At 58.7% G+C, this 21270-nt stretch overlaps 7 protein-coding genes and 1 non-coding gene across 8 annotated transcripts; 4 read left to right on the top strand and 4 right to left on the bottom strand.

Annotated features, from left to right (window-relative positions):
- Nucleotides 1-141: 141 nt before the first annotated feature.
- HRG_02287 (uncharacterized protein) lies at nt 142-840 on the top strand (the record flags this gene model as incomplete). The annotated part of the gene is made up of 5 exons (XM_044860758.1): nt 142-176; nt 233-347; nt 409-474; nt 526-648; nt 697-840. The coding sequence occupies 5 exons, from the start codon at nt 142-144 to the stop codon at nt 838-840; spliced, it is 483 nt and encodes a 160-aa protein (XP_044724391.1).
- A 303-nt stretch (nt 841-1143) lies between these two features.
- Nucleotides 1144-3555, top strand: HRG_02286 (ZPR1 zinc-finger domain-containing protein; the record flags this gene model as incomplete). Its single annotated transcript, XM_044860757.1, has 4 exons — nt 1144-1342; nt 1487-1677; nt 2096-2221; nt 2278-3555. The coding sequence occupies 4 exons, from the start codon at nt 1144-1146 to the stop codon at nt 3553-3555; spliced, it is 1794 nt and encodes a 597-aa protein (XP_044724390.1).
- A 1363-nt stretch (nt 3556-4918) lies between these two features.
- Nucleotides 4919-6946, bottom strand: HRG_02285 (tRNA splicing endonuclease subunit; the record flags this gene model as incomplete). Its single annotated transcript, XM_044860756.1, has 3 exons — nt 4919-5635; nt 5786-5962; nt 6035-6946. The coding sequence occupies 3 exons, from the start codon at nt 6944-6946 to the stop codon at nt 4919-4921; spliced, it is 1806 nt and encodes a 601-aa protein (XP_044724389.1).
- Nucleotides 6947-8291: 1345 nt separating this feature from the next.
- On the bottom strand, nt 8292-8666 carry HRG_02284 (uncharacterized protein; the record flags this gene model as incomplete). The annotated part of the gene is made up of 1 exon (XM_044860755.1): nt 8292-8666. The coding sequence occupies one exon, from the start codon at nt 8664-8666 to the stop codon at nt 8292-8294; it is 375 nt and encodes a 124-aa protein (XP_044724388.1).
- Nucleotides 8667-13933: 5267 nt separating this feature from the next.
- HRG_02283 (tRNA-splicing endonuclease subunit sen54 n-term domain-containing protein) lies at nt 13934-15373 on the bottom strand (the record flags this gene model as incomplete). The annotated part of the gene is made up of 3 exons (XM_044860754.1): nt 13934-13950; nt 14062-14753; nt 14829-15373. The coding sequence occupies 3 exons, from the start codon at nt 15371-15373 to the stop codon at nt 13934-13936; spliced, it is 1254 nt and encodes a 417-aa protein (XP_044724387.1).
- An 800-nt stretch (nt 15374-16173) lies between these two features.
- Nucleotides 16174-16290, top strand: HRG_12060. Its single transcript has one exon. It is a non-coding gene; the product is annotated as a tRNA-Leu (tRNA).
- A 618-nt stretch (nt 16291-16908) lies between these two features.
- Nucleotides 16909-18397, bottom strand: HRG_02282 (arrestin domain-containing protein; the record flags this gene model as incomplete). The annotated part of the gene is made up of 4 exons (XM_044860753.1): nt 16909-17151; nt 17210-18094; nt 18162-18201; nt 18252-18397. The coding sequence occupies 4 exons, from the start codon at nt 18395-18397 to the stop codon at nt 16909-16911; spliced, it is 1314 nt and encodes a 437-aa protein (XP_044724386.1).
- A 1266-nt stretch (nt 18398-19663) lies between these two features.
- Nucleotides 19664-20311, top strand: HRG_02281 (cyclophilin type peptidyl-prolyl cis-trans isomerase/CLD domain-containing protein; the record flags this gene model as incomplete). Its single annotated transcript, XM_044860752.1, has 2 exons — nt 19664-19741; nt 19886-20311. 2 exons carry the CDS (start codon nt 19664-19666, stop codon nt 20309-20311), a joined length of 504 nt encoding a protein of 167 aa, XP_044724385.1.
- Nucleotides 20312-21270: the final 959 nt, after the last annotated feature.

Here is a 21270-nt window from a genome sequence, read left to right as displayed (position 1 = left end):
CGATAAAGACGACGGGCCGACAATTTGGTCGCGACAAGGACTGGTCACGTGATGCCCCAATTGTCGATTTCACCCCACATCGCAAGTCATCGTCGTCGGGCTCACTACGTTGATGATTTCGAGCCTCGGTCGACTGCCAGCATGTTTGCCCTCGAGCTCAAGGCGGAACTGTCGGGGTAGGTATCAGACACGGCACGTCCGAGCAACCAGCCAACTGACTTTGTCTCTCAAGAGTCACCGGCTTGCGCCCCGAAGACACCGCGGACAATCCGTTCTGGTACATGTTCAAGGTTCAATGCACCTCTTGCAGAGAGTCGCACGCCAACTATGTGGGAGTGAACCGCTTTGTACGCCCTTTGCCTTGAGCCCAGATCCGAGGCTGGACAAGAGTGCTCATGCATGATGCAGGAGACCAACGAGATGAGCGGCAGCCGCGGCGAGGCCAACTTTGTTTGGAGGTGCAAAAACTGCAAGGTCTGGATTCATCAAGCTCTCTGCAACGAGAGGAGGCGCTGACATGCTCAGCGAGAGTCGTCTGCATCCATCAAGAGCGGCCCCGCCCCGTACGAGCAGTCGGAGCCGCCCAAGGCCCAGAGGTTGATTGAGTTTGACTGCCGGGGGTTGGAGTTTACAGAATTCAAGCCGGAGGTGCGCGTCTCGGCGTCTTTTGCTGGCCTGTAGACTGACATCCTGTAGGGAGACTGGGCAGCCCAGGGCGCCGAGTCTGGGACCAAGTTCACGGGCATCGACTTGGTGGATGGGGAGTGGTACGACTATGACGACAAGGCGGGAGAGGAGGTGAGCATCAAGGAAATTTCATGGGATATTCGCCGAGCTTGAAGAAAGCCAGCACAGGAGCATTGCCTCCGCAACATATTATTCAAGCTGGACACGCCCAATTTTGTTAGGAGTGATGGTGACGTTTTTATTTCTCATTTACGGGTGCAGGGTAGGCTCCGGTACAAGGCCGGATATCAATGGCCCAATGTCGTCCTGCCGAGCGCCACGCCCAGCACAGTGCTATTCAAACACCCCCTCATCGCTAACTGCAAGCCAGCCGTTTGCAACCTCAGAATACGACCCCAAGAATTAGATCGAAACTTGATATCAACAGCATACCAAGGCAGCCTCGCGCCCCCCGTCATGGCCTCGAGTCAGCTGACGGCAAGCCTCGATTTTCTAACCGATGCTGCCCATCTACTGCGCGGCGCGGCGCCCGAGACATCGGCTCACCTCATGAGGCATCGCGCCGACCTCCTTTCCCATGCCAATGTGCCCCAGCATGAGCTTCAGCGACAGCACGTCTGCTCCGCCTGCGGCCACATCATGATTCACGGACAGGGTACAACGGTGAAACTCGAGACGTGCAAAGCTCGCCGGCGAAGGTCCGCTGGGGCCGGGAGGAAGCCGCCTCCTGAGGCATCCAAACGGACCAAAGTCTTGACTTGTGGCCGCTGCCAGCGACTGACCAAGACCAACCTCGCAGCCCCGGAACAAGCCGTCCGCCGCCGCAAGGGGCCCAGGCTGCCGGCGGCCGAGGCGACAACGGCGGTGACGAAGAACACAGACGCGTCTAAAAAGACGGCAAATGCCAGCAGCAAGCAGCGGGCAAAGAATCGAAGGGCCGGCCTGCAGGCTCTGCTCTCCCAGCAGCAGCAGCAGCAGCAGCAGAGCTCAGCAAGCTCGCTGACGCTGGCCGACTTTAGGGGCAAATGAGCGGCCAACCCTCACTTCTCCTAAACAAGCAATCGGCCCGGCTCTGCTCCCCTATCGTCTATCCAAAGTTGATGCAAAGCCGTCCGTTCTCCTGGGCTGCGTGCGAAAAAGATACCTGCACGAGATGGTTGATGGTCCACGAATATTCTAGACCCGATGCTCGGCCGGCGCGCCAATTTCCATGCCATGACATAATTAATGCCTTTCCAGAATTGCCCCTCCAAAAAATTCGGAGCCCCTCCACCACCACTAACAACCACCACCATCGACACTTTTCTACCCTTGCGATAGCCTTCCCAGCCACGGAACACAGAGGGACACGGAAAATAGAATGCCGTTAGACGAACAGACCAGTGAGGCGACGCAGAACCCGTCCCAGTTCTTCGAGGCCATCGGCACAAAGGTCGAGAGCCTCGCCGAGCCAGCTGCAAATGGCGACGTCGCCGACGACGAGCAACGGGCCGTCGAGGAAGTCGAGTCTCTGTGCATGAACTGTGGAGAGAATGTGAGTCGCGCCGCCCATCTGTTTCTTTTCGCCGCTGACTTGTCTTCTGCACCTAGGGCGTCACTCGGCTCCTCCTGACCGCCATCCCATACTTCCGTGAAGTCGTCATCATGTCCTTCTCCTGCGAACACTGCAACACCCAGAACAACGAGATCCAGGCCGCCGGCACTGTGCAGCCCAAGGGCACCCACTACGAACTGCGCCTGACCTCGCTCGACGACTTTGGCCGCCAAGTGGTCAAGTCCGACTCTGCCACCGTCAAGTTCATCGAGCTGGATCTCGAGATCCCCGCCGGGCGCGGCCAGCTGACCAACGTCGAGGGCCTTTTGACCTCCGTCGTCGACGACCTCGAGCTGGGACAGGAGGCGCGCAAGGAGCAGATGCCCGAACACTTCCCCAAGGTGGCCGAAATCATCACCAGGGCCCGCGCCATGCTGGCAGGCGACGCGTTCCCCTTCCGCTTCTACGTCGACGACCCGGCCGGCAACTCCTTCATCGCGCCCGATCTCAAGGACGGCGTCGGCAAGTGGGAGAAGCGAGAGTTTGCCCGGACACCGGAGCAAAACGCCGCCCTCGGCCTCTCGGATAGCGCCGGGGCCAACGCGCCGGCCGCGCCCGAGCTCACGGCTGACGGCGAGATTGCCCCCAACGAGGTCTACAGCTTCCCCGCCACGTGCCCGGGCTGCATGCACCCCTGCACGACGCACATGAAGATGGTCGACATCCCCCACTTCAAGCAGGTGGTGCTCATGTCGACCGTCTGCGACGATTGCGGCTACCGCTCCAACGATGTCAAGACTGGCGGCGAGATACCCGAGCGCGGCGAGAAGATTACGCTCCGCGTCGACGGTCCCGTCGACCTGGCGCGCGACATCCTCAAGAGCGAGACGTGCGGCATGGAGTGCCCGGAGCTCAAGCTACAGGTCAACCCGGGCACGCTCGGCGGCCGCTTCACCACTGTCGAGGGCCTCCTGACGCAGGTGCGCAACGACCTCCACGGCCAAATCTTCGAGGCCAACGGGCCCAGCGCCAGCAGCGGCGGCGACTCCCTGGCCGCCAGCGAGCGGGGCCAGTGGCAGGCCTTCTTCGACGGGCTCGACGCCGCCATCCGCGGCGACAGGGCCTTTACCATCGTCCTGGCGGACCCCTTTGCGAGCAGCTTCGTGCAGCCGCTCGTCGACCCGCCCGCGCCGGACCCCAAGATCACCAGGGAGGCCTACGACCGCACCGCCGAGGAGGAGGAAGAGCTGGGGCTCAAGGACATGAAGACGGAGGGGTACGAGGCGCCGGACAAGGAAGAGGCGCAGCCACGCGGTGGAAGCGACGTGGCGTAATGACCGGAGGGGCGAGGGGTGTGGAGGGCCGTGGCCTGACCCGATCTCCTGAGATCGCTCGTCTTTTGGGCATGAGAGACGGGTCGCACATGGGCTCATTTGAGGAGAGGGGGAAGGGTGATGCCGCCGGGGGACAGGGCGAGGATGTAGAGACAGGGAAAACAAAGGGGAGCGTGGGATTTTTCGAATCAAGAGCAGCATCACCGACGGACCCGGAATATAAGATGAGTTGAGCCTCGTCAACGACAGGCAGTGTTTGGCAACCATGTTTTTTAAGACTGCACATATTGGGTATAAGACCAACCCCTATTGCCAACTCCATTCTCCCGGTACTGCTGCAAAAGAAGTCTCGGTCCAGCAAGCGGTCCCTCTCCTGGCGAGTTCCCTCCGCCCCTCCCAACAGACGCGATGCCACTCTGGTCTCCCAAACAGCCTCGCTCGGTCGATGCCCCAGCCAAACGAGACAAAAATGACGTTGTCCAGCCGCGACACACAAGGCCTCATTACCCCCCGTTTGCTCCCCGATCACGCTCTTCTCCTCTCTCGGCATCACCATAGCCTCATTCCCCCTCAGCCCATATCGTGCATGGGTCGCCACCGGGACAATTCTCACCTCAGACTGGGGGAGGGGGAGGGAAACCCGGGCAGAGTCGGAGATGGAAAGAGACAACAGCAGAGAGTGAGTGTAAGTTATAGACAAAGTAAGAAAAGATATATAAAGAAAACAGGAAAGGGGAGATGTGGCTCCTCGGGCCGGCGTTTGCTTCTTGCAAGCCTCATGACCAATCTGTTTGTGCCCGTCGCCATTCGATAGGGAACAAGGAAAGCGGAAAGTGGGAATAAAAAAAAAATTTTGCCATTGCCAACGCGGCAGCGTATGAAAAGAAACGAAAAGAAGAACAAGGGTCCGTCGAATTCACCCCATGTTGCCTTGCGTAATAATAGAGATCAGATGCGCATGTCAGAATCCGAGGGGGCTCCTCATCTGCCAATCCCCGCCGTCCAGAGGGACCCGCATCTTCCCAGCGCATGAGAAGAGTAGAGGGAAACTGGCAGCGAGCCTTCATGTACCGGAGCAACACACACCAATGATGAGTTTTGGCGAGACGAGGTCCAAGTCCTGCCGTGGAAGCGGTTCCCCCCTCTGGCTCGCCATCCTGACATCTGGAAAACCAACAAGGAGGTGGTTCCCCTCACGGGTTCCACCACCGTCACACATCGCCTGACAGCCGACCATCTTTCCATGTGCTTGGCTGAGGCGCACCTCTTCCACACGGACACGGCATGCCGAGAGCCAGAGTAGACACCGCATTCCGGGCGACCCTCGTCTGGGCTTTGCCCGTGCAGGTTGCCTCCTTCAAAACTAAAAGAACGACGGCTTGGTCAGGACGCGGTACTCGACGTAGTCTTCGCCATCAATGTTGATAATGGTGCCCTGCGACACAAGCTTCCCCATAAAGGGCCCAGTCGGCTTGCGCTCGTATTTGACGCCGTCGTACATCTTGGCGTCCTCGGCGCCGCCCTTCAAGCGGAGAGACTCCTGCCGCGCCCAGACCTTATTCAGGCGCTGCATCTCCTCCGACTCGTGGAAGAGGGCCCGGCCGTTGGTCGAGGGAACGGGCGCAGCGGCGGCGGCGGCGGCAGCGGCAGCGGCAGTAACAGCATCCGTGGCGGCGGCCACGGCACGCTCTCGGGTGAGAGCCTTGCGGTCGGCACGACCCTGCGCCGCCTCGGCCCGGGCAATCTCACGGCGTGCCAGGGCGCTCGTGCGCTCCGCGGCCTCGACGCCCTGCATCCGTTGGGCCGAGCGGAGCTCACTCTCGGTCAGGGCCTGCCGCAGCGTGCGCCCGTCCGGTCGGGGCTCAATGCGACGTGACTGGCGCAGTTCGTGGCCGCCGTGACCAAGCCTCGAGGCGGGCCGGTCCACGCCGGCATCGGGCGTGGGGGCGGCGCTGAAGGTTGGCACGGTGACATTGTTGGGCTGCTTGAAGAGGGAACCGGCACGGGTCTGCGCCTCGTAGACGGCCTTTGTTTCGTTGTCGATTCGGTCTGCGTCCGTCTCGCCGTGATCCAGCTGATACTGCCGGATGCGGCAATACTCCTTGACCTCTTGTCGGTTGAGCGACTTGAGGTGATCCTCAAATTCCACCTCCTCGTACGAGATCCATAAGGCACCGGCGCCCGAAGGAAAATTACCATCAACAAAGCGCCCGTCCCTCGTCTCTCTCACCACCTTAACCCGGAACATATCGTTTTGGCCAAGGATGCCGTACACCGCATGGCGATCCCTCGGGTGGGCCTCGCTCGATGGTTTCCAGTATCCGATGAGGATACGTGTTGGGCGAGTGCCAGGGAGGGGGTCGATAGAAAAGCGGGTTTGGTGAGCGGCCATAGGCTGGGGGGGGGTCTGCGACCGGAGCGACTCCGGGGCGGGCGTCTCGCTCGGGGTCGAGGCGCTTGGGGCGAAGCTGCCGCTGACCTTGCGTCTCTTGCCGTCGGGGCGATTAGGGGTGGCGAGGTGCTCGGGGATGTCGGTGCCGTACGCAATGGCCGGCGCGGCCGTGGGGTTGTCCGTCGCCGGGTTTTCCTTGACGCGACGGACGGCTTCTCTGACGGCTTCGACCTCGGCCACCTTTCGCTCCTCCTCGGTCTCCTCGGGCGCAACGACGGAACGGAGGCGAGTGTACTCCTTGATGTGGAAGTGGTCCAGGCCGACAAGGTGATCGGAGAAGACGACGCGCTCAAACGTCACCCAGCTGCCCCCAGGACCCGGAGGTAGAGGGTAGGTTTCGGTCAAAGACTCGCCTTCCTTGGTCTGAGGCTGGACGCGGGTGCGCAGACGATCGCGGACGTCGATGAAGCCAATCACAGCGTGCTTCCTGCTCTCGTCAGGGACGGTCGAGTCTCTCCAGTGACCGAGGAGAACGCCCTTAACGCCAGTCAAGCTCTGGCGGTTCGGCTTCGACTTGCCGTCTCTCGACAAAGGAGGCGATCTAGTGTCGATGACGGGCTGGGCCTGGGAAATCTCCATCTTGGTCTCGCTCAGGTCGTTATAGAGGGACGTGCGCTTGCGTTTGGGATAGTGGGAGCCGGTCGACGACTCATCTCGAACATCTTCCATGACATGGTCTTGGTCCATGGAAACGACACGCAGAGGCGACGTCTTGTGAGGGCGGTCGGCCTTTGCGCCAACTACGATTTCGTCCTCCAGGCCTGTGGCCGGGGGTGAGTGCAGGTTGCTATCCGGCTCGCTCAGCTCGCTGTCAGCCTCGACGTCGTCGGAGGGACTGTTCTTGCGGCCGTTGATGTGTCTAGAGGACATGTGAGTGACTGTTTCCTGGACGAGGGGCGGCGGCGACGGCCCGCCGGGGCCATCTTGGTGATCCGACATGGCAGGCAGAGAGGGCTTGGTGTGTTGCGAGAAACGAAGAAAGTCTACGGTTGAGGGATGCTGCGAAGCGATATTGGGTGGATGAGAGGGATGGGGGTGGTGCGCGTGCGAGTAATGCATGAGGGAGGAAAAAGAAGAGAGAGATGACGAATGAAGAAGAGGGGTAACAGAGGCAAGTCCGGGATGAAAAGAAGAGTGAGGAAGGCGACGAGGGCGGTCAAGAGCCAAGGTGAGTGAGGAGTGACTTGCGAGGGCTATAGCATTGCTTTGCCACGGCGGGCGGGGCAGGCGCTATAAGGCATCGAGCCGTGCGCATAATGTGGAAGGATGCGAGAGATTGCAAATGGAGAAACGTGAGCCTTGCCTAAAGGGGGAATGGGAAGATGGAGTGACACGAATCGTGGCCGTGGAGAAGCATAGTCGGCAGCAAACGGTTCAGTTGAAGAAGCGCCTGATGCATCCGCGGCCTGCAACAGGCACAGCCGTATTATAACAATAGGGTATAGTTGACATGGAGAAGCACCGGCTAACTCGGGTGCGGCAGAGAAGCTTTTCAATGCAGACGCGAGAGACACGGAAATGGAAAGTGCAAGTGAATAATAGCAGTGAAAAGCAAAATGCACAACCGGCGAAAAGAGAGTCTGCGTGCAACTGACTACCGAGGGAGACAAAGAGGGTCTTGCAAGGCTGGCTCACCTCGACGATCAACAAGAAGCGGCTTCCTGAAGAGGAAAGTCGTCGACAGGGTGGGTGGGTGTTGCGGGGGGGAGAGAAAAACAGGACGACGGCCCCAGGGCAAGCGCTTGGCTTGTTGGGTTGTCCAAGTTGATTGCGGGCGGGGGGCGAAACGGCGGGGGAAGAGAGAGAGAGAAAAAGACAGAAAGGGGGAGAAGATGCAGAGGACGAGAAACTGATGGACCGGCGCGAGCAGGCGCTTTGAGTCTAGCGCTCCCGCTGTTTCTGCTTATTTGTCCCGCCTGCCGCGGGCGCAACGAAAAACAAGAAGGAGCGCAAGGGTGGGAGGTACTTGCTGTTCTGCAGACACTGTGCTTGTGCTTGTGCTGCGCGTTGAGGGCAGGAGCGACCAAAGTGCATGATGCGGTGAATGAACCTTGGCCTGCTCCTGCCGCGCCTAGCGAGAGGGTGCCAGCTTGGCACCCCGAGTTTGACAAAGTGCTCGAAACTCGGCGTGGCGGAAAAGAAAAAAAGGGGAAGCTTTCTGGCAATGCAACTCAAGACTAGGCGTGAAGGCTCCGGGACGGGGGGGGGGAACAAATGCGCAATCATGGTGGTGGTGGCGATGGGGGCGGAAACAAGCAGAATGAGAGAAATAAAAGCCGACTACTCACATTGGGGGCATCCCGTTGCGGAGACCCGGTTGCTGCTGCTGCTGCTGAACAGACGGAGACGTCTTCTTGCCCAGCGTCTGCGACGGGCTCAGCTCCTGTTCGGCCGGGGGCGTGGGAGCCTGTGGTTGTTGCGCGGGCGGCTCCTCGGGCGCCCTCGTCGCCTTGGTCTCCGACGCCTCTGCCTTCTCCTCGCGCTCGGCCGGCGCCGTTGAGTCGGCTGCTTCTGCCGTCGCCGTCGATGCTCCTCCGCCTGCCGATGGCATCAACTCCTTGTCGCTCGCAGCGGCCGGCAACTTGGCCTCTGGGGGCGCGACCGCCGGCAGCACCGTCGTCGTCGTCGCCGCGTTGTCAATCACGACAGGCTCTTCCATGATGTTGTGTCGACGACGTTGCTAAAGTCTTGCTCTTGTTCGTCGAGTTGCCGTCGCGGCCAGGATGGATGTAGAGATGAGGGGAGAGGAGGCGCTCGTCTTTGTCTCTGTTTCTCTCTCTCGTCCCTTGTTTTTCGTTTTTCCAGGTTCTTGAGTTGGTGCCAGGGGTTGGTTGACGGGCGGTGCTGGTGTAATTTAAAGGCGAGTTACAGAGGCTTTCGGTAGTTTAATAACACCGACCGACGAGTTGGGTCATGTATATAAATCTTAATTTTTTCTCTCTCAAAGTCCCTTTGCAGCACCCCTTCTCAATACGAAAAGGGCAGTAGCGTGGGGTGCCGAGGGTAGGAGAAAACTAAAAATGAAAAAAAGAAGAGTAGAGCAAGCCACGTCAGCGAAGAACAGGACCAGGCTCCGCAAGGTGCAGAGCCAGAATGGCAATTGGCTGGTCGGGCTGGCTGACTGAGAGAGAGCGCGTCGGGGGTGGGCGAGTGGGAGAGGGGAAAGAGAGCCCAGGCTAATAACAAAGCCTGATCGGCAAGTCAGAGTCTAAAATAATAAACGCAAGTTTGGCTGGAGGGTGGCCTGGGGAGGGGCCAACTTGGCGGGCGGCGGCGTCGGCGGCAGTTGAGTGACGCGGACAGACAGCTGGTAATTAAGAGAAGGGAGAAGGGAAGAAGGGGAGGGCGCGGGGGGGAGGGGAGATGAATCGGAGAGTGGCAGGCCTCTCGCTTAGTGCTCCTGCTCCGGGCGCCGAGGGGGGGCCGTTGCATGGGCGGGGAAACAAGCAGCATTACTTACCGTTTGGGCAGTTGTCGAGGGATATTTGCTGAATGCAAGCAAGTGCAGTAAGTAATTACAGGCCTGAGCCAAGACGGCGGTGAGTGGGCGGGGGCGGAGCAGGAGATTGATTGAATGAAGGAAGCGGCAAGGCGAAAGGAAGAGAGAGAGAGAGAGAGAGTAGAGACGATGTGGAAGAGGACGAAAAAAAAGAATGTGCGATGAGAGACAGGTTTTAGTTTCCGAGGGAGGATTAGATCACATCAGTTGACAAAACAGTAGCCAACGGCGTCTCGTTGCCATTGGCCAACCGGTTGGGCTAGACTCTAGAGAAGCAAGAGAGCGATGCATTGCAGACCTGACTCTTTGCTGTTGCACCAGCGGACAAGGGCCGCACGGTCCGGGTACATTCGCTCCTCCTGTCCTTCTTGTTTCCTGTTTCTCCTTCTCCCACTCTTTCTCTTTGTTCGAGCAATCTGTGCCCAACACAACCAACCGGGCTGGCGAGCTCTTGGCCAATGACTTTTGCACTAGGATGCATGATCCTTTGGGGATTGCCGCCTGTATCTGCAAGACTTGGCAACTGGCTCGTCCTCCGTCTCTGACCAGCGTACGGAGTACTGCACCATGAATCAATACATGCATGTCGCGTCAAAAAGGCCGGCCCAACCAAGGTTGCACACACACATAATTACATGCTCATACACCGTGTAGTCTGGCTCCTATTCGCACACAATTTTTTTTGGCGTGCGACACGGGGCCTACAGCAATTCACAGCCACCAATCACGGCGCCCCCGTGTTACCGTGTGGGCTCGCCCAGTTCGGGATTCCAGAGCCCCGTATCTCCACGGTCCAACACCGACGTTTCCTATCTACCTTGTCAGGCAACTCTATCCGTCGCAAGCGGGCTCCACCCTTGGGCCGCCTCTATCCTGCCTGGCCTGCCCTTGCAACATAGTTTTTCTCTCCTCTCAAAGCGTATATGTACGAAAACGAGAGAGGGAGAGAGAGGGGGAGAGGGAATGAGAGAGAGAGAAAACTCATGCTCCTCGTCTCGGGCTCCCACTGCGCCTGTATGCCCTGAAACAGCGAGCAAGCGCTCGCGACAAGAAGAGATGCAGGCCGCCCAGCTCACCGTTCGTGCCCAGTCACACTCATGTGCCCATGACGGCCCACCGGGTTGCTGTCATCAATCAGGCGGGACTGACAAGGTTTTTGCCCCAAGAGACGATGACTCTCACACTTGGGCGGCGAAATGAAATGGTGATGAAATGCGCACGGTGAAACTCGGCCGTCTCGGTCGCCTCTCGCGTCTGTTGCAAAGCAGCCCGCCCGACAAGTTGCATGCAAAAAAGCCATGTAACTTACGTATGCAGCCATGACTGCGCTCGCCCAGAACCCTTGCTCCAGGCGCGTGCGAATCATAGCACGCGCGTCTGCTGCCATCGAGACGTGCTGACAAGATTCGTCATCTCGCAACATATCCCAAACAGTCGTTGCGCCACGCCCACGCCCCAAATAGACTTTGTCGCGCATGCATGGTTGCGAGAAAATGATGCGTCCAACGACTAGCCGCAGCGTACATACCCGATGCTGGGAAACAGAAGAGGGGTGGGAGAGGACGAGGCGAAACAAGACGACTATATATATATATATATATGTGTGTGTGTGTGTGTGTGTGTGTACGAGTGACTGTCCGCGGAGCAAGCAGGATGGATAGGCCCATGAGTCAAAACATTTGCTGCTCTCATCTTGAACACTGCCAAACCCTCAACCTCCTTTTTGGCAGAAGAGAGGGAACAAGGTATACAGACACATATACGGATACACACACATGTGCCGCAATTAATGCCTCGAAGCTTTTCAGCCGCGACAGGGTTCTAGTACTTACTGTAACGTACTTTTGCCGCCTGTACTGTACCGAGGCAGCGAGCACTGTAATTAACTGACTGCAGATTGTCTGTTCTTACAGTAATTACCGCCCTCGCCTCCAACCAAGCTGACGAGACGGAAACCAACCCATCCCTGTCGCCCATGACGGCAATGGCACTGTACTGTAATACAGTACGTATGACATGATGCTGATCAGCGGTCCGGTGCCCTCCCTCCCGGGCTGCATTTGGCATGTGAATCCATAATGCATGCATACTGTATATACTACTGTATATACCAATAGCGCCTGCACCGCCCTGTCCTGAATCCTTCATCGGCGGCTTCGACTCGAGCCGATAAGCTAGCATTCGATCCAGAGACGTGACATTGGGCCGATGCGACAGAAGGCCCGGCGCATGTTTCTTGATAAAGTGGCGGCCGCTGGACAGACGGTGTCGCCTGAGTGGCCGCTTGCATGAGTCTCGATCTCATCAATACGAGTACATACAGGCAGGATACCTCGGCTACGGCGGGCATACATGTGCGTCTTTGCTGCTTGCCCTCTCGAGTCTAGTTAGTAGGCTCTCAGCCATTATCGACTTACCGGTATTAACGAGCCCCACTCCCCGTATAGCACTCATGCCATATACAGTACCTCTTTCTATAGCTGACGGCACAACTAATACCTCCCTCTCCCTACCTTGAGGCAGTTGCTCTTTACACATGTACGGTAAATACATAAACTGATACTTGTCTCGTCGTTTACGAGGCATAACCAATCACCCAGCAAGCGAGCGCGGGAAATGAGCTGAACAAGAGACGCACGGCATGAAAAGACTATCGATCCATCCATGAATGACGGCAGCCAGGCTTGGCGGAAGGCGGACGGGAAAGGGGGGGGGGGGGCATTGGCGAAACTCACTCTGGTGCCATGTTGCATCATGGCCAGCTGTTCCTTCATTTCCCGCCCAGCGCTTCGCTTTGGAGTCAAGTCCTGCCACCCGTAGAGTTAATAGTTGCCCATCCAGGTCAGGCGAAACACGCGCCCCGCGTAATAAAGCATTACCCAATCCATAATTCATCGCCCCTCCCCCCTTCTTCCACCGGCGGTTTATTGGCATGAAACCCCCCGGCGCCAGATTCAGCACGACAATTTGCATTGCGGCATGGCTTCCCTCCTCTCTAGGTCTAACGCCTTGTAAGGCTTTTACGACAACCAACCGCATTCAATAATAGCACTACAGCAAAACACTGCGTGTGAGGCACATGCTCCTCAGTCGTGCTGCCTAGGCAGAGACATGCGCGCACCAACACGATACCCGCGACAAAACCAATCCGCGACGGGAAACGGCCTGGTGTTGGAACACACACCTTGAGCCTGTCGTGTTTTTTTTTGTTGAGAGTGAGGCTGGATTTTTTTTAAAAAAAATCCTCTTCCCACCCGTTCGACTCATTGATGCCGCACGCGCGTCATCATCGCGACCCGTTGTCGATGAATGATGACGAGGAACTGTCCTGTGCCGACGCCATTCACAACTTAAAAAAAAACTGATATAAAGAAAGTTACGAGCCTCGTTTCTAGTTTGTAGGACTGTGGAGTTGGTCAGAAACTGTTTTCCTAGCGGTCCAAGCCAAGGAATTCAGCTCAATGTGCCCGTGCTGTTCCGGCCGATACTTTGACCTAGGTGGGAAACCAAGAGAGATCGCGATGAGCCCCCTTTTTTCCCGTGGCCGTCGACGCCCGCTCTCATCTCATCTCCTCGGTGCTACACGTCAGATTGCACAAGGCACGGCGCCCTCGGCTGACTATCCGCGGACAACTCGTCACTTGAGCCCGGCCCCTCCGTACTTTGGCCAACGAGCGGCAATTGGTAGGGGAAAGAGACGAGAGAGGGGAACGGGTAGATAGGAGGGAAGAAGAGCGAAAAGGCTAGAATGAAAATTTGGCAACAAACGATATCCTCGGGCGTCTTGAGACAAATCACCGGGTCGCTGTCGTGTTACATTGCCGAGTAGCACCATCCAGCACTGGAGTCTCACGTCTAGGCACAAACAAGGCCCGTGTTTGGCTGCCACACCGGTTGCGCTGTCGATCACCGACTCGACGAGGGGCTGGTGAATCCATCGTTGCCACTCGTGCGTGCATTAGTCCTGGTGAAGGCGTGCTTCGGTGGCGAATCAGCGCAAACTCAGCCTGCACATCCAACACGGCCATGACCCCAATCGAACAAAACAGCCGAGCCCAAACACAGATAAGCGCATCTCGGATTCGTCCGAAATGTCTCGGCGCTGGGGACTCCAATACTTGCCTTCAATCCTGTTCGGCCGGCCGTAGTCGACCCTGGTTGCTGCTTCTCGACCCAACGCCGACTTCGTATTTCAATATATGACAGTCGAGCCCGTCATACATTCCCGACTATCGCGATGGCTTGAGACTTGAGCCCGATACTGCAGCAGCCGTTATCTTGTTTCTCGAGAACACGTCAATCGAGTTCCGCAAGAGGCCAAACGCCGTCCCGGGAAAAGAAACACTCGTGCTATCCCATCCACTGCACACCTCTCTCAGCCTTTTGTTTGTTGCTTTGAGGCGCCACAAGCAAACTGCGCCGAGGCTTCACCTCTTCATCTCCACTGCCCAGTCTCGCTCAACAAAAATCCCAAGTCCAAGGCTTCAGCCACCTCTAGAGCCGCCCCCTCTGCCACGCCCCCTTCCTCGCCCTCTGCCGCGTCCGCTCTTCTTACCCCCTCTGCCGCCTCCACCTCGCTTGTCGAACCGCTCGTACAGCTTCTCATCCCCAAAGACGGCCTCTCCAAACCTCATAAAGTTGACGAGCCCCCGGTCCACCACGGCCACGAGCACGTTCCGGTGTCCGTGCTTGATCCGCTGGTAGAGCCTCCCCGGTCCCTGCAGTCCCTCGCCCGGCGGATCCAGCGGCGTCGACTCGAGCAGCGCCTCCATCTGCTCCAGCGTCGGCACTTCCGAGTTGCTCGTGTCTGCGACGGCGATGCGAAAGTGCGGGGGCGGCGGGTTCTTCTTGGAAAAGGGCGCGCCGCCGGGCTTCCACACGTGAAAGTTGACGCGGAATGGCTCCTGGGGCGCGTCGCTGGCGGCTGGCGGGACGGCCATCGGCCGGTGACGGGGAAGCATAGCCAGTTGTTGGTAGATGGGCCCGTAGGCTCGGTAGATGCCCGACGAGACCAGCGGGCCGAGGGGGTTCTGCTTCGGCCTCCTCTCCCAGCTGACAAGAGAGAAGAGCCACTGCCAGAGGGTAGCCGGGGACGGGGGCGACTCCTGCGCTGGCCGTGATTCGGGCGGCGCTCGCATGACGTGGAAGCCTGCTCGCTTGAGATGGGCAAAGACCTGGTACTTTGGCAAGGACGTCTTTCCCTGCTCCCCGTCGAGGCCGACGAGCAGCGCGTAGGCCGCCTCGAGACTGAGGGGCAAGCCGACGTCGTAGTCATCTGGGCCGAACCCTGTGCGGGCCGCCGCTCCGCCGCTCGGAAACAACTCTTGTAGCTGCACGTCGGGCCACCAGAAGTCGAGGGTCCCTCTCTCGACCAGGTAGAGCGCCTCCTCCGGGAGCAGCCACAGTCTGCCGACGCCGGGCTGGTCCTGCTTGGTGCCGGGCACGGTGCGCCCAATATCCTTCATCCAGCTCCCCTTTTCGTGCTCCACGACGACGACGCGGTGCCTCAGCCACGCGTCGCGGCTGTCGTCTGCCGACTGCTGCGCCCACCAGTCCGGGAAGAACCAGCCCCTGGACCAGGCGTCCGCCCGGTGCGTCCTGGTGTAGCCCAGAACCTCCTCCATGGCCTTGCGGCTTGACTCGAGGGCGTTGTCCTGCGCCCGGGTCCCGTGCGACTCGAAGTCCTTTTCGCCCTTGCGGATCGACTTGCCCGAGACGCCCTTTTTCTCGAACATGGACGCGAAGAGCTTGTAGTCGGGCATGCCGTCCTCCAGCGCATCCTCCATGACGGCGCCGTCGTCGTCTTTCCCAGCTGGGGCAGGGGCCGGCCCGCTAACGAGGGGGGTTTCATCGTCATCGAACGCCATTGTGATGATGGAGGTGAGGTTTTGAGGGCGGAAGTGAGGCGAACAGATGGATGGCGTCCTGGTGTCGCTATCGCAGCGGCCGAGTCCGGTGGCAATGCTGGGCGTCCGAATATCGCGTCTCGGCGTGTTATAGGCACCGTGAGTCTCGCCGCTGCATTGTCCTCCTTTCTCTCTTTGGATCGCGTCGTCTTTGCTCTACGGAATGAGCTGCGATGACGAGTTCTGAGCGCTCCCACGACTGTGGGGTCGAGACAGAAACGAAACTGAGGCGGCAACCACTGCGCAAATCCGAGTTGGAATGACCACCGGCTGCACAGCACGAAGCTTACGGGGCTGTCAAATATGTTGTTTGTGTTTGTCAACGGCTCGTCGAGGTTAGTTGGTCCTGGCGTGAGCCCAAGCTGAAGATTTCGTAGCCCGCCCCACGCCCCATCTGACCTACCCTATACCTACAATGGCACATCTGTCGGCTTCTTGCTGAGCTTCATCGTCGGGCATGGCGGAAGAGTCCGCGGTATTCGTGCCGGGTGTACTCGTCGTCTGCAAAAAGGCAGTAACTGAAGCATGTATGTGTTTCAGGGCAAGACTCTTCTCTCAACACCGATTCCGGCATCCGCCTCATTGGTGTTCAACAGCGAGGCTAAATATAATTAAGCCTAGCTCGCTCTCGTGGTCCACCCAAGCAAGACTTGTACCCCCCCAGCTTGCCGTCTCATGTTGCTCGTACGAGAAGCTGGAAACTCGCCCACATCTCTTCAGGGTTCATAATGTTCAGTACGACTACAACTGTCGACACTTTCGAGCGTTTGGCCGAGTGGTTAAGGCGTTGTGTTTAGGACAGCGACTCGACGCCGTCGAGATCGATATCCGCATCCGCAATGGGTCCGCCCGCGCAGGTTCGAACCCTGCAGCGCTCACTCTTTCCTTTTTTGAACCTCTCCTTTTGTTCAAGGTATCAATCAAATCAATTCAAGCCATTGATGATGATGGATGATGGGGAAGTGTTGACGGGCCAGTACAATCGGGGTCATCAGTCCAGTTTCAGGTGTCACGATCAGGTCTTCTAAACCACGAGGACGAACAATGATAATTTGAGAATCGCATTCATCAGGCCCAACTTGTTGCTCATTAGTCGTACGCATTGCCTCGATTATTGATCCTGCCCCTGAGCCCCATGAAAACACCGTGTCTCCACCGCCTGAGCTCTTTGCTGAGAGCCATCCCGGCTCGGTATATTTCATCCATGTTCGTCCGCGCCGAACCCCAATCCGCCGGGCCAAGCAAAACCTGTCATGAGCCCCAGTCGCAGTCGCCGGTTTCCAAACGCCGTCGAGAAAGCCCCCGCACAAATACACGGGGCCCTTTCGCCGACCCAAAACTCACGATAAATTCGAGGAAAAAAGAAAAAGAAACGCCTCTGTCAAGGGTATAAAGCGCCATCCACATTAGCTCGCCATGCCTCCAAGCTCATGCCGTTGCTCCGTCTTTCGCCTCCTTTTCAAGTTCCGTTCTTCGGCGAGGCAGTTCAATGGCGCTCAGTCAATAAATGGCTTCTTCTGACCGCCCACGGTACACAGGCCGAGAGCCCGTAATGAGTCGCGGTCGCTGGCTAGAACAATGGAGCGAGCTGGAAGCATGGGGTTGTTGGGGTCGACCAGAGCCGCGTCCTTGGCAGCTTGCTCAATGGCGTCCATCTCCTCCTTGCACCCCTGCTGGTCCAAGGGACAGATGACAACGGGCTGCCGTAGACTGACATCGCGAGTGCCGCTCAGTTGCACCTTAAGCAGGAACCGTCAGCTAGAGCTGGGGCTCCAGAAAGGGGCATGGTCGACGTACCTTGATGCTGACGTAGAATTCAATCTTGTAAAGGCTCGACGAGGTAGTAAACGAGGCCACCTCGTAGAAGGGAAAGGCGGGCTTGCCTCGCTTGATGATGCCGTCCGGGTCCCGCAGGTCCTTGGAGGGAAAAACCAGGCCTATGTTGGTTGCATAGCCGGCCTCGGGCATCTTCATCTTGACGTGCTGAATCTGCTTGGACAGCTTGTTGACCTTTTTGGTCGGCTCGTCTCCCTCGGGATTAAAGGTGATTTCCTCCTCAATGGTGAGGGTAATCTTCTCAATGGTGACGCGCTTGGCCTTGCTCATCCAGTCCAAGTTGGGCGACAGCTTCAGGTAGACGGTGATGGGGTCGTTGGGGCCAAAGCTCCAGCGCGGCAGGTTGATGCCGAGGTGGACGACGTTGTCGGCCGTGACGAGCCTTGTCTCGGGTTTGTTGTACATGCCAAAGGTCGAGAGGGTGTCGTAGCGCTGCAGCGGCATGGGGAAGCTGTACTTGTACTGGTTGCTGTGGCCCTGCTGCACCGTCACGACGAGCTCGTAGTACGTCTCGGCCGTCCTGCTGGGGAGCTGGAGCGAGGCGGGGGGGATTCGTCGGTTCGTCTCCTCGCCGCCCCTGCCAAAGGGGATGAAGAGGACAAAGGGCAGGTCCATGGCTATGACGCTCTCGGCCTCCTTGCCGGTGGAGCAGCGGAAGAGCAGGACCTCCTTGCCGACCACGTCCGTCGTCTCCCGCCGCGGGGTGCCGAGGTGCCTCTTGGTGAGGCTCTCGGCGTCGGGGTGTATCGTCTCGCGGCGTTGCAGGCATATGCGCACCAGGGAGATGGGCACGGGCATGGAAAAGCCCTGGCCGGGGCGGATCTCGACCTTGCCCTCGATGCGCGGCTGCCATGGCGGAGTGGGTCAGCACAGGCGCAAGGCGGGACAATTGGAAGGAACAGGACCAACGTACCAGAGTGGCCGAGATGCCCGGATAGCCGACGAGGAAGCTGCTGTTTGGAGGCCCCGAGACCCTCACGCTGGCTGGCGCAGTGGCCATGACGCCGCTGAAGAGGCCGCCAGCACGGGGGTGCTGGTGACGACGGCGACGGCGACGGCGGCCTTGACGACGACGACGACGGCGGCGATGGTGATGAAGAGGGCTGCTTCGACGGGACGGGCGTCGTCAGCGGCGGCGTACGCTGTCATGTATGGTGACGGGGCAAGAGGACGGCTGCGGGTGTTGGCGGTGTTGGCGGCGGCGGCGTAGCTCGAGCGGAATGCGTTGCCGCCCCTTGAGTAGCTTAGGTGTTAGTGTTGTCGGGGAGGGGTAGCAGGGCCGTGTAACGGGCGAGGTGAGTCGCTGTCGGTCGAGGCCGATGACGCGGGAGGAATGGGATTGTGTTGGTGCCCGTCCCATGTCCCGGGAGGCGATTGGGACGGGGAAGAAGGGAAAAACAGAGAGACAGAGAGACGGGCAGGGGAATGCGAGGGGGAGCGAGAGAGTGTGGGGTGGACGAGAAAAGGTTAAGTATGGGGGCGCGTCAGCCCGTGGCTGTGGTCGCGGGAAATGGCCTGGCCAGGGAGTGACAGAGACAAGGCAGAGAGGGAGCGGGAGCGGGAGCGGCCAGCCAGAGGGAGACGGAGGGAGTGATGGATGGATGGATGGATGCCTCGCCCTACTGGGAGTACGGAGTAATCAAGGTGGCTAAAAAGGGACACCGGGATGCCGAGATTCAAGTGCAGTACGGGGCTCTCGCCTCTCGTTTCTCGCACCATCTTTGCCCCGTCCATGTCTCCTGCATTCACTTCAAGAGAGATTACTGTAGTTTCCCCCACGACGTCTGGCAGCAGTAACAGCAGCAATAATAACAGCAGCAGCAACGAGACAGAGAGCAATCAAGGGACCCAACACAGAAAAAAGCGTGTTTCACTGCAGCGCGTCTTGCTCTAGCGGCTCCCTCCCGCAGTGCATGGGCATTTGGGTTCATCCCGCCTCGACTAGCTCCCCTGGCCTCGTCCTTTCCAGAGCCGTACGGCCTCGAGCTGCGGCGGCAGAGGCAGGCAGAGACGGAGCCGTCGTCGCTCACTCGGCCTGGCGTTGGTTCTGCCCTCCGGGTGGGCTCGGTGATTATCAAGCCTTTTTCCGAGGCAAACGTTGCACACGGCTCGATAGTCGCCGCGCATGGGTGTCCAGCCCGAGTCCTAGTGTCTGCATGGCCAACGCGGCAGATGCATGGGTGACAATCTTCTTGCGATGCAGTCTTGGCCACCACGCCATGGTCCTAGGTCGTTATGTAAGCACACTTTTCTTCTGACTCCGTAGCCGTGGTGCCCTGAAGATCCTCGACCGCGGCAGATCCCCAGCACCATCACCGCCGAATCCAGGCCCTTCCTTTGATCTCGGAAGCATCCAACTCGTCGTCATCCGACGCCTGCGACTGAGCGCGTACGCGCGCGCCGATCCCCCCGACCATGTCCGTCACGCTGCACACGTCTCTCGGCGACGTCAAGATTGAGGTCTTTTGCGAGAGCGTCCCCAAGACTGCCGAGGTGAGAGATAGCAAGCACAAAGGGGAAAAAAAAACAGAGAGAGAAACTGGAAGAGAGAAAGAAAAGGAGGGAGAGACAGAGCCTCCTGTTTTTACCAGCGCCCCTCGTCTCGCACCGCGCCCGGCTGACTCGCCTCGTCTGCAGAACTTCCTCGCCCTCTGCGCATCGGGCTACTACGACGCCTCGCCCTTCCACCGCCTCATCCCCAAGTTCATGGCCCAGACAGGCGCCCCCGCCACCCCCTCGCCCCCGGAAAACCCAAAAGGCGGGCGCTCCATCTGGGGCGGCGCCTTTGACGACGAGATCCGGCCCGCCCTGCGCCACGCCTCGCGCGGCGTCGTCTCCATGGCCAACAAGGGGCCCGGCACAAACGGCTCCCAGTTCTTCCTCACCTTTGACAAGGCCCCGCACCTCGACGGGCTCAACACTGTCTTTGGAAAGGTCATTGGCGACGGCTCCATGGCCACCCTCGCCAGGATGGAGGCGCTCGAGGTGGACAAGAAGAACCGCCCCAAGGAGCCGTTTCGCATCGACCGCGTCACCGTTCACGCCAATCCCCTTGCTGGCTGAGCTTGTGCGCAGAGAGGCGCCGTTGCCCACCACGCCCCTGACCCGCCGTCTCTGATAGACATGCTGTCCAATGCAGGAGAATGTAAAGGAGATAAAGAGCACATGGCCTCTGTACAATACCAGAGCAAAAGCCGTCAAAACACCACCAGAGCTCGCCTCTCTGCTGTCGCCCGCCGCCGCCGAACCCCATTGCAACTCCAAGCGAGCACGCCTCTGCGCCGCCGCTGCCCCGACCGCGACTACGAGAAACAGCAACGGACTACCATCGTTCGGCGCCTTTCCCGCTTGCGTCCATCACCCTCGGTCGACAGCTTCTTGCCAATCTCGCGGAATCTTTGATGCGGGTTGTGCGAGGCGATCAGACGGACGGACAAAGTTTGCCGCGCCCCCATATAGAACGAACGCGGATCATTTGGCGACGAGATCTGTCGCGTCCTGGGAGAAGAAGACTTATACAGGGAGAGTGTATGGGTCGGAATGCTACGATTAACCAGCAATATGAAAAAAGACAATACACTGAGAAGAGAGGGCACTGGACGAACAAACCAGTATTCACAGAATTGTCTCACGCCCCGTCAGAGGAAACGCAGGTGTATATGCACGAGCCAACTACATACATTCCACCCAGCTCGTCTTGATCGACGTTTTAATATCCCCCTACACCCCCAACCGAGAACATCTCGAGCCAGAAGCGTCTCGACATCCATAGCCCCCCTTCCCAAGTTCTGCTAGTTTTTTCATGTCTTCATGATTCGACCCCTCACCCCCCAAACGTTGCCGCTTCGGCGCAAAAAAAGGGTGAGTGCGGAGGGCTGCTCGCCCAACTAAACGAGTACTTTTTTGTTTGAACAAAATTTAACAGGACACAACGACCGGCCTTCTCCCCGGTGCCACAAGATGAGCGACCATGCTCGGCCCATGACGATGCCTCCTGTATGAATGCCACGTGTCCGTTTTCA

Source organism: Hirsutella rhossiliensis, assembly GCF_020360975.1.
Source record: "Hirsutella rhossiliensis strain HR02 chromosome Unknown scaffold00002, whole genome shotgun sequence".
Classification (NCBI taxonomy): Eukaryota; Fungi; Ascomycota; class Sordariomycetes; order Hypocreales; family Ophiocordycipitaceae; genus Hirsutella; species Hirsutella rhossiliensis.
This window is presented reverse-complemented; position numbering and strand designations above follow the sequence as displayed.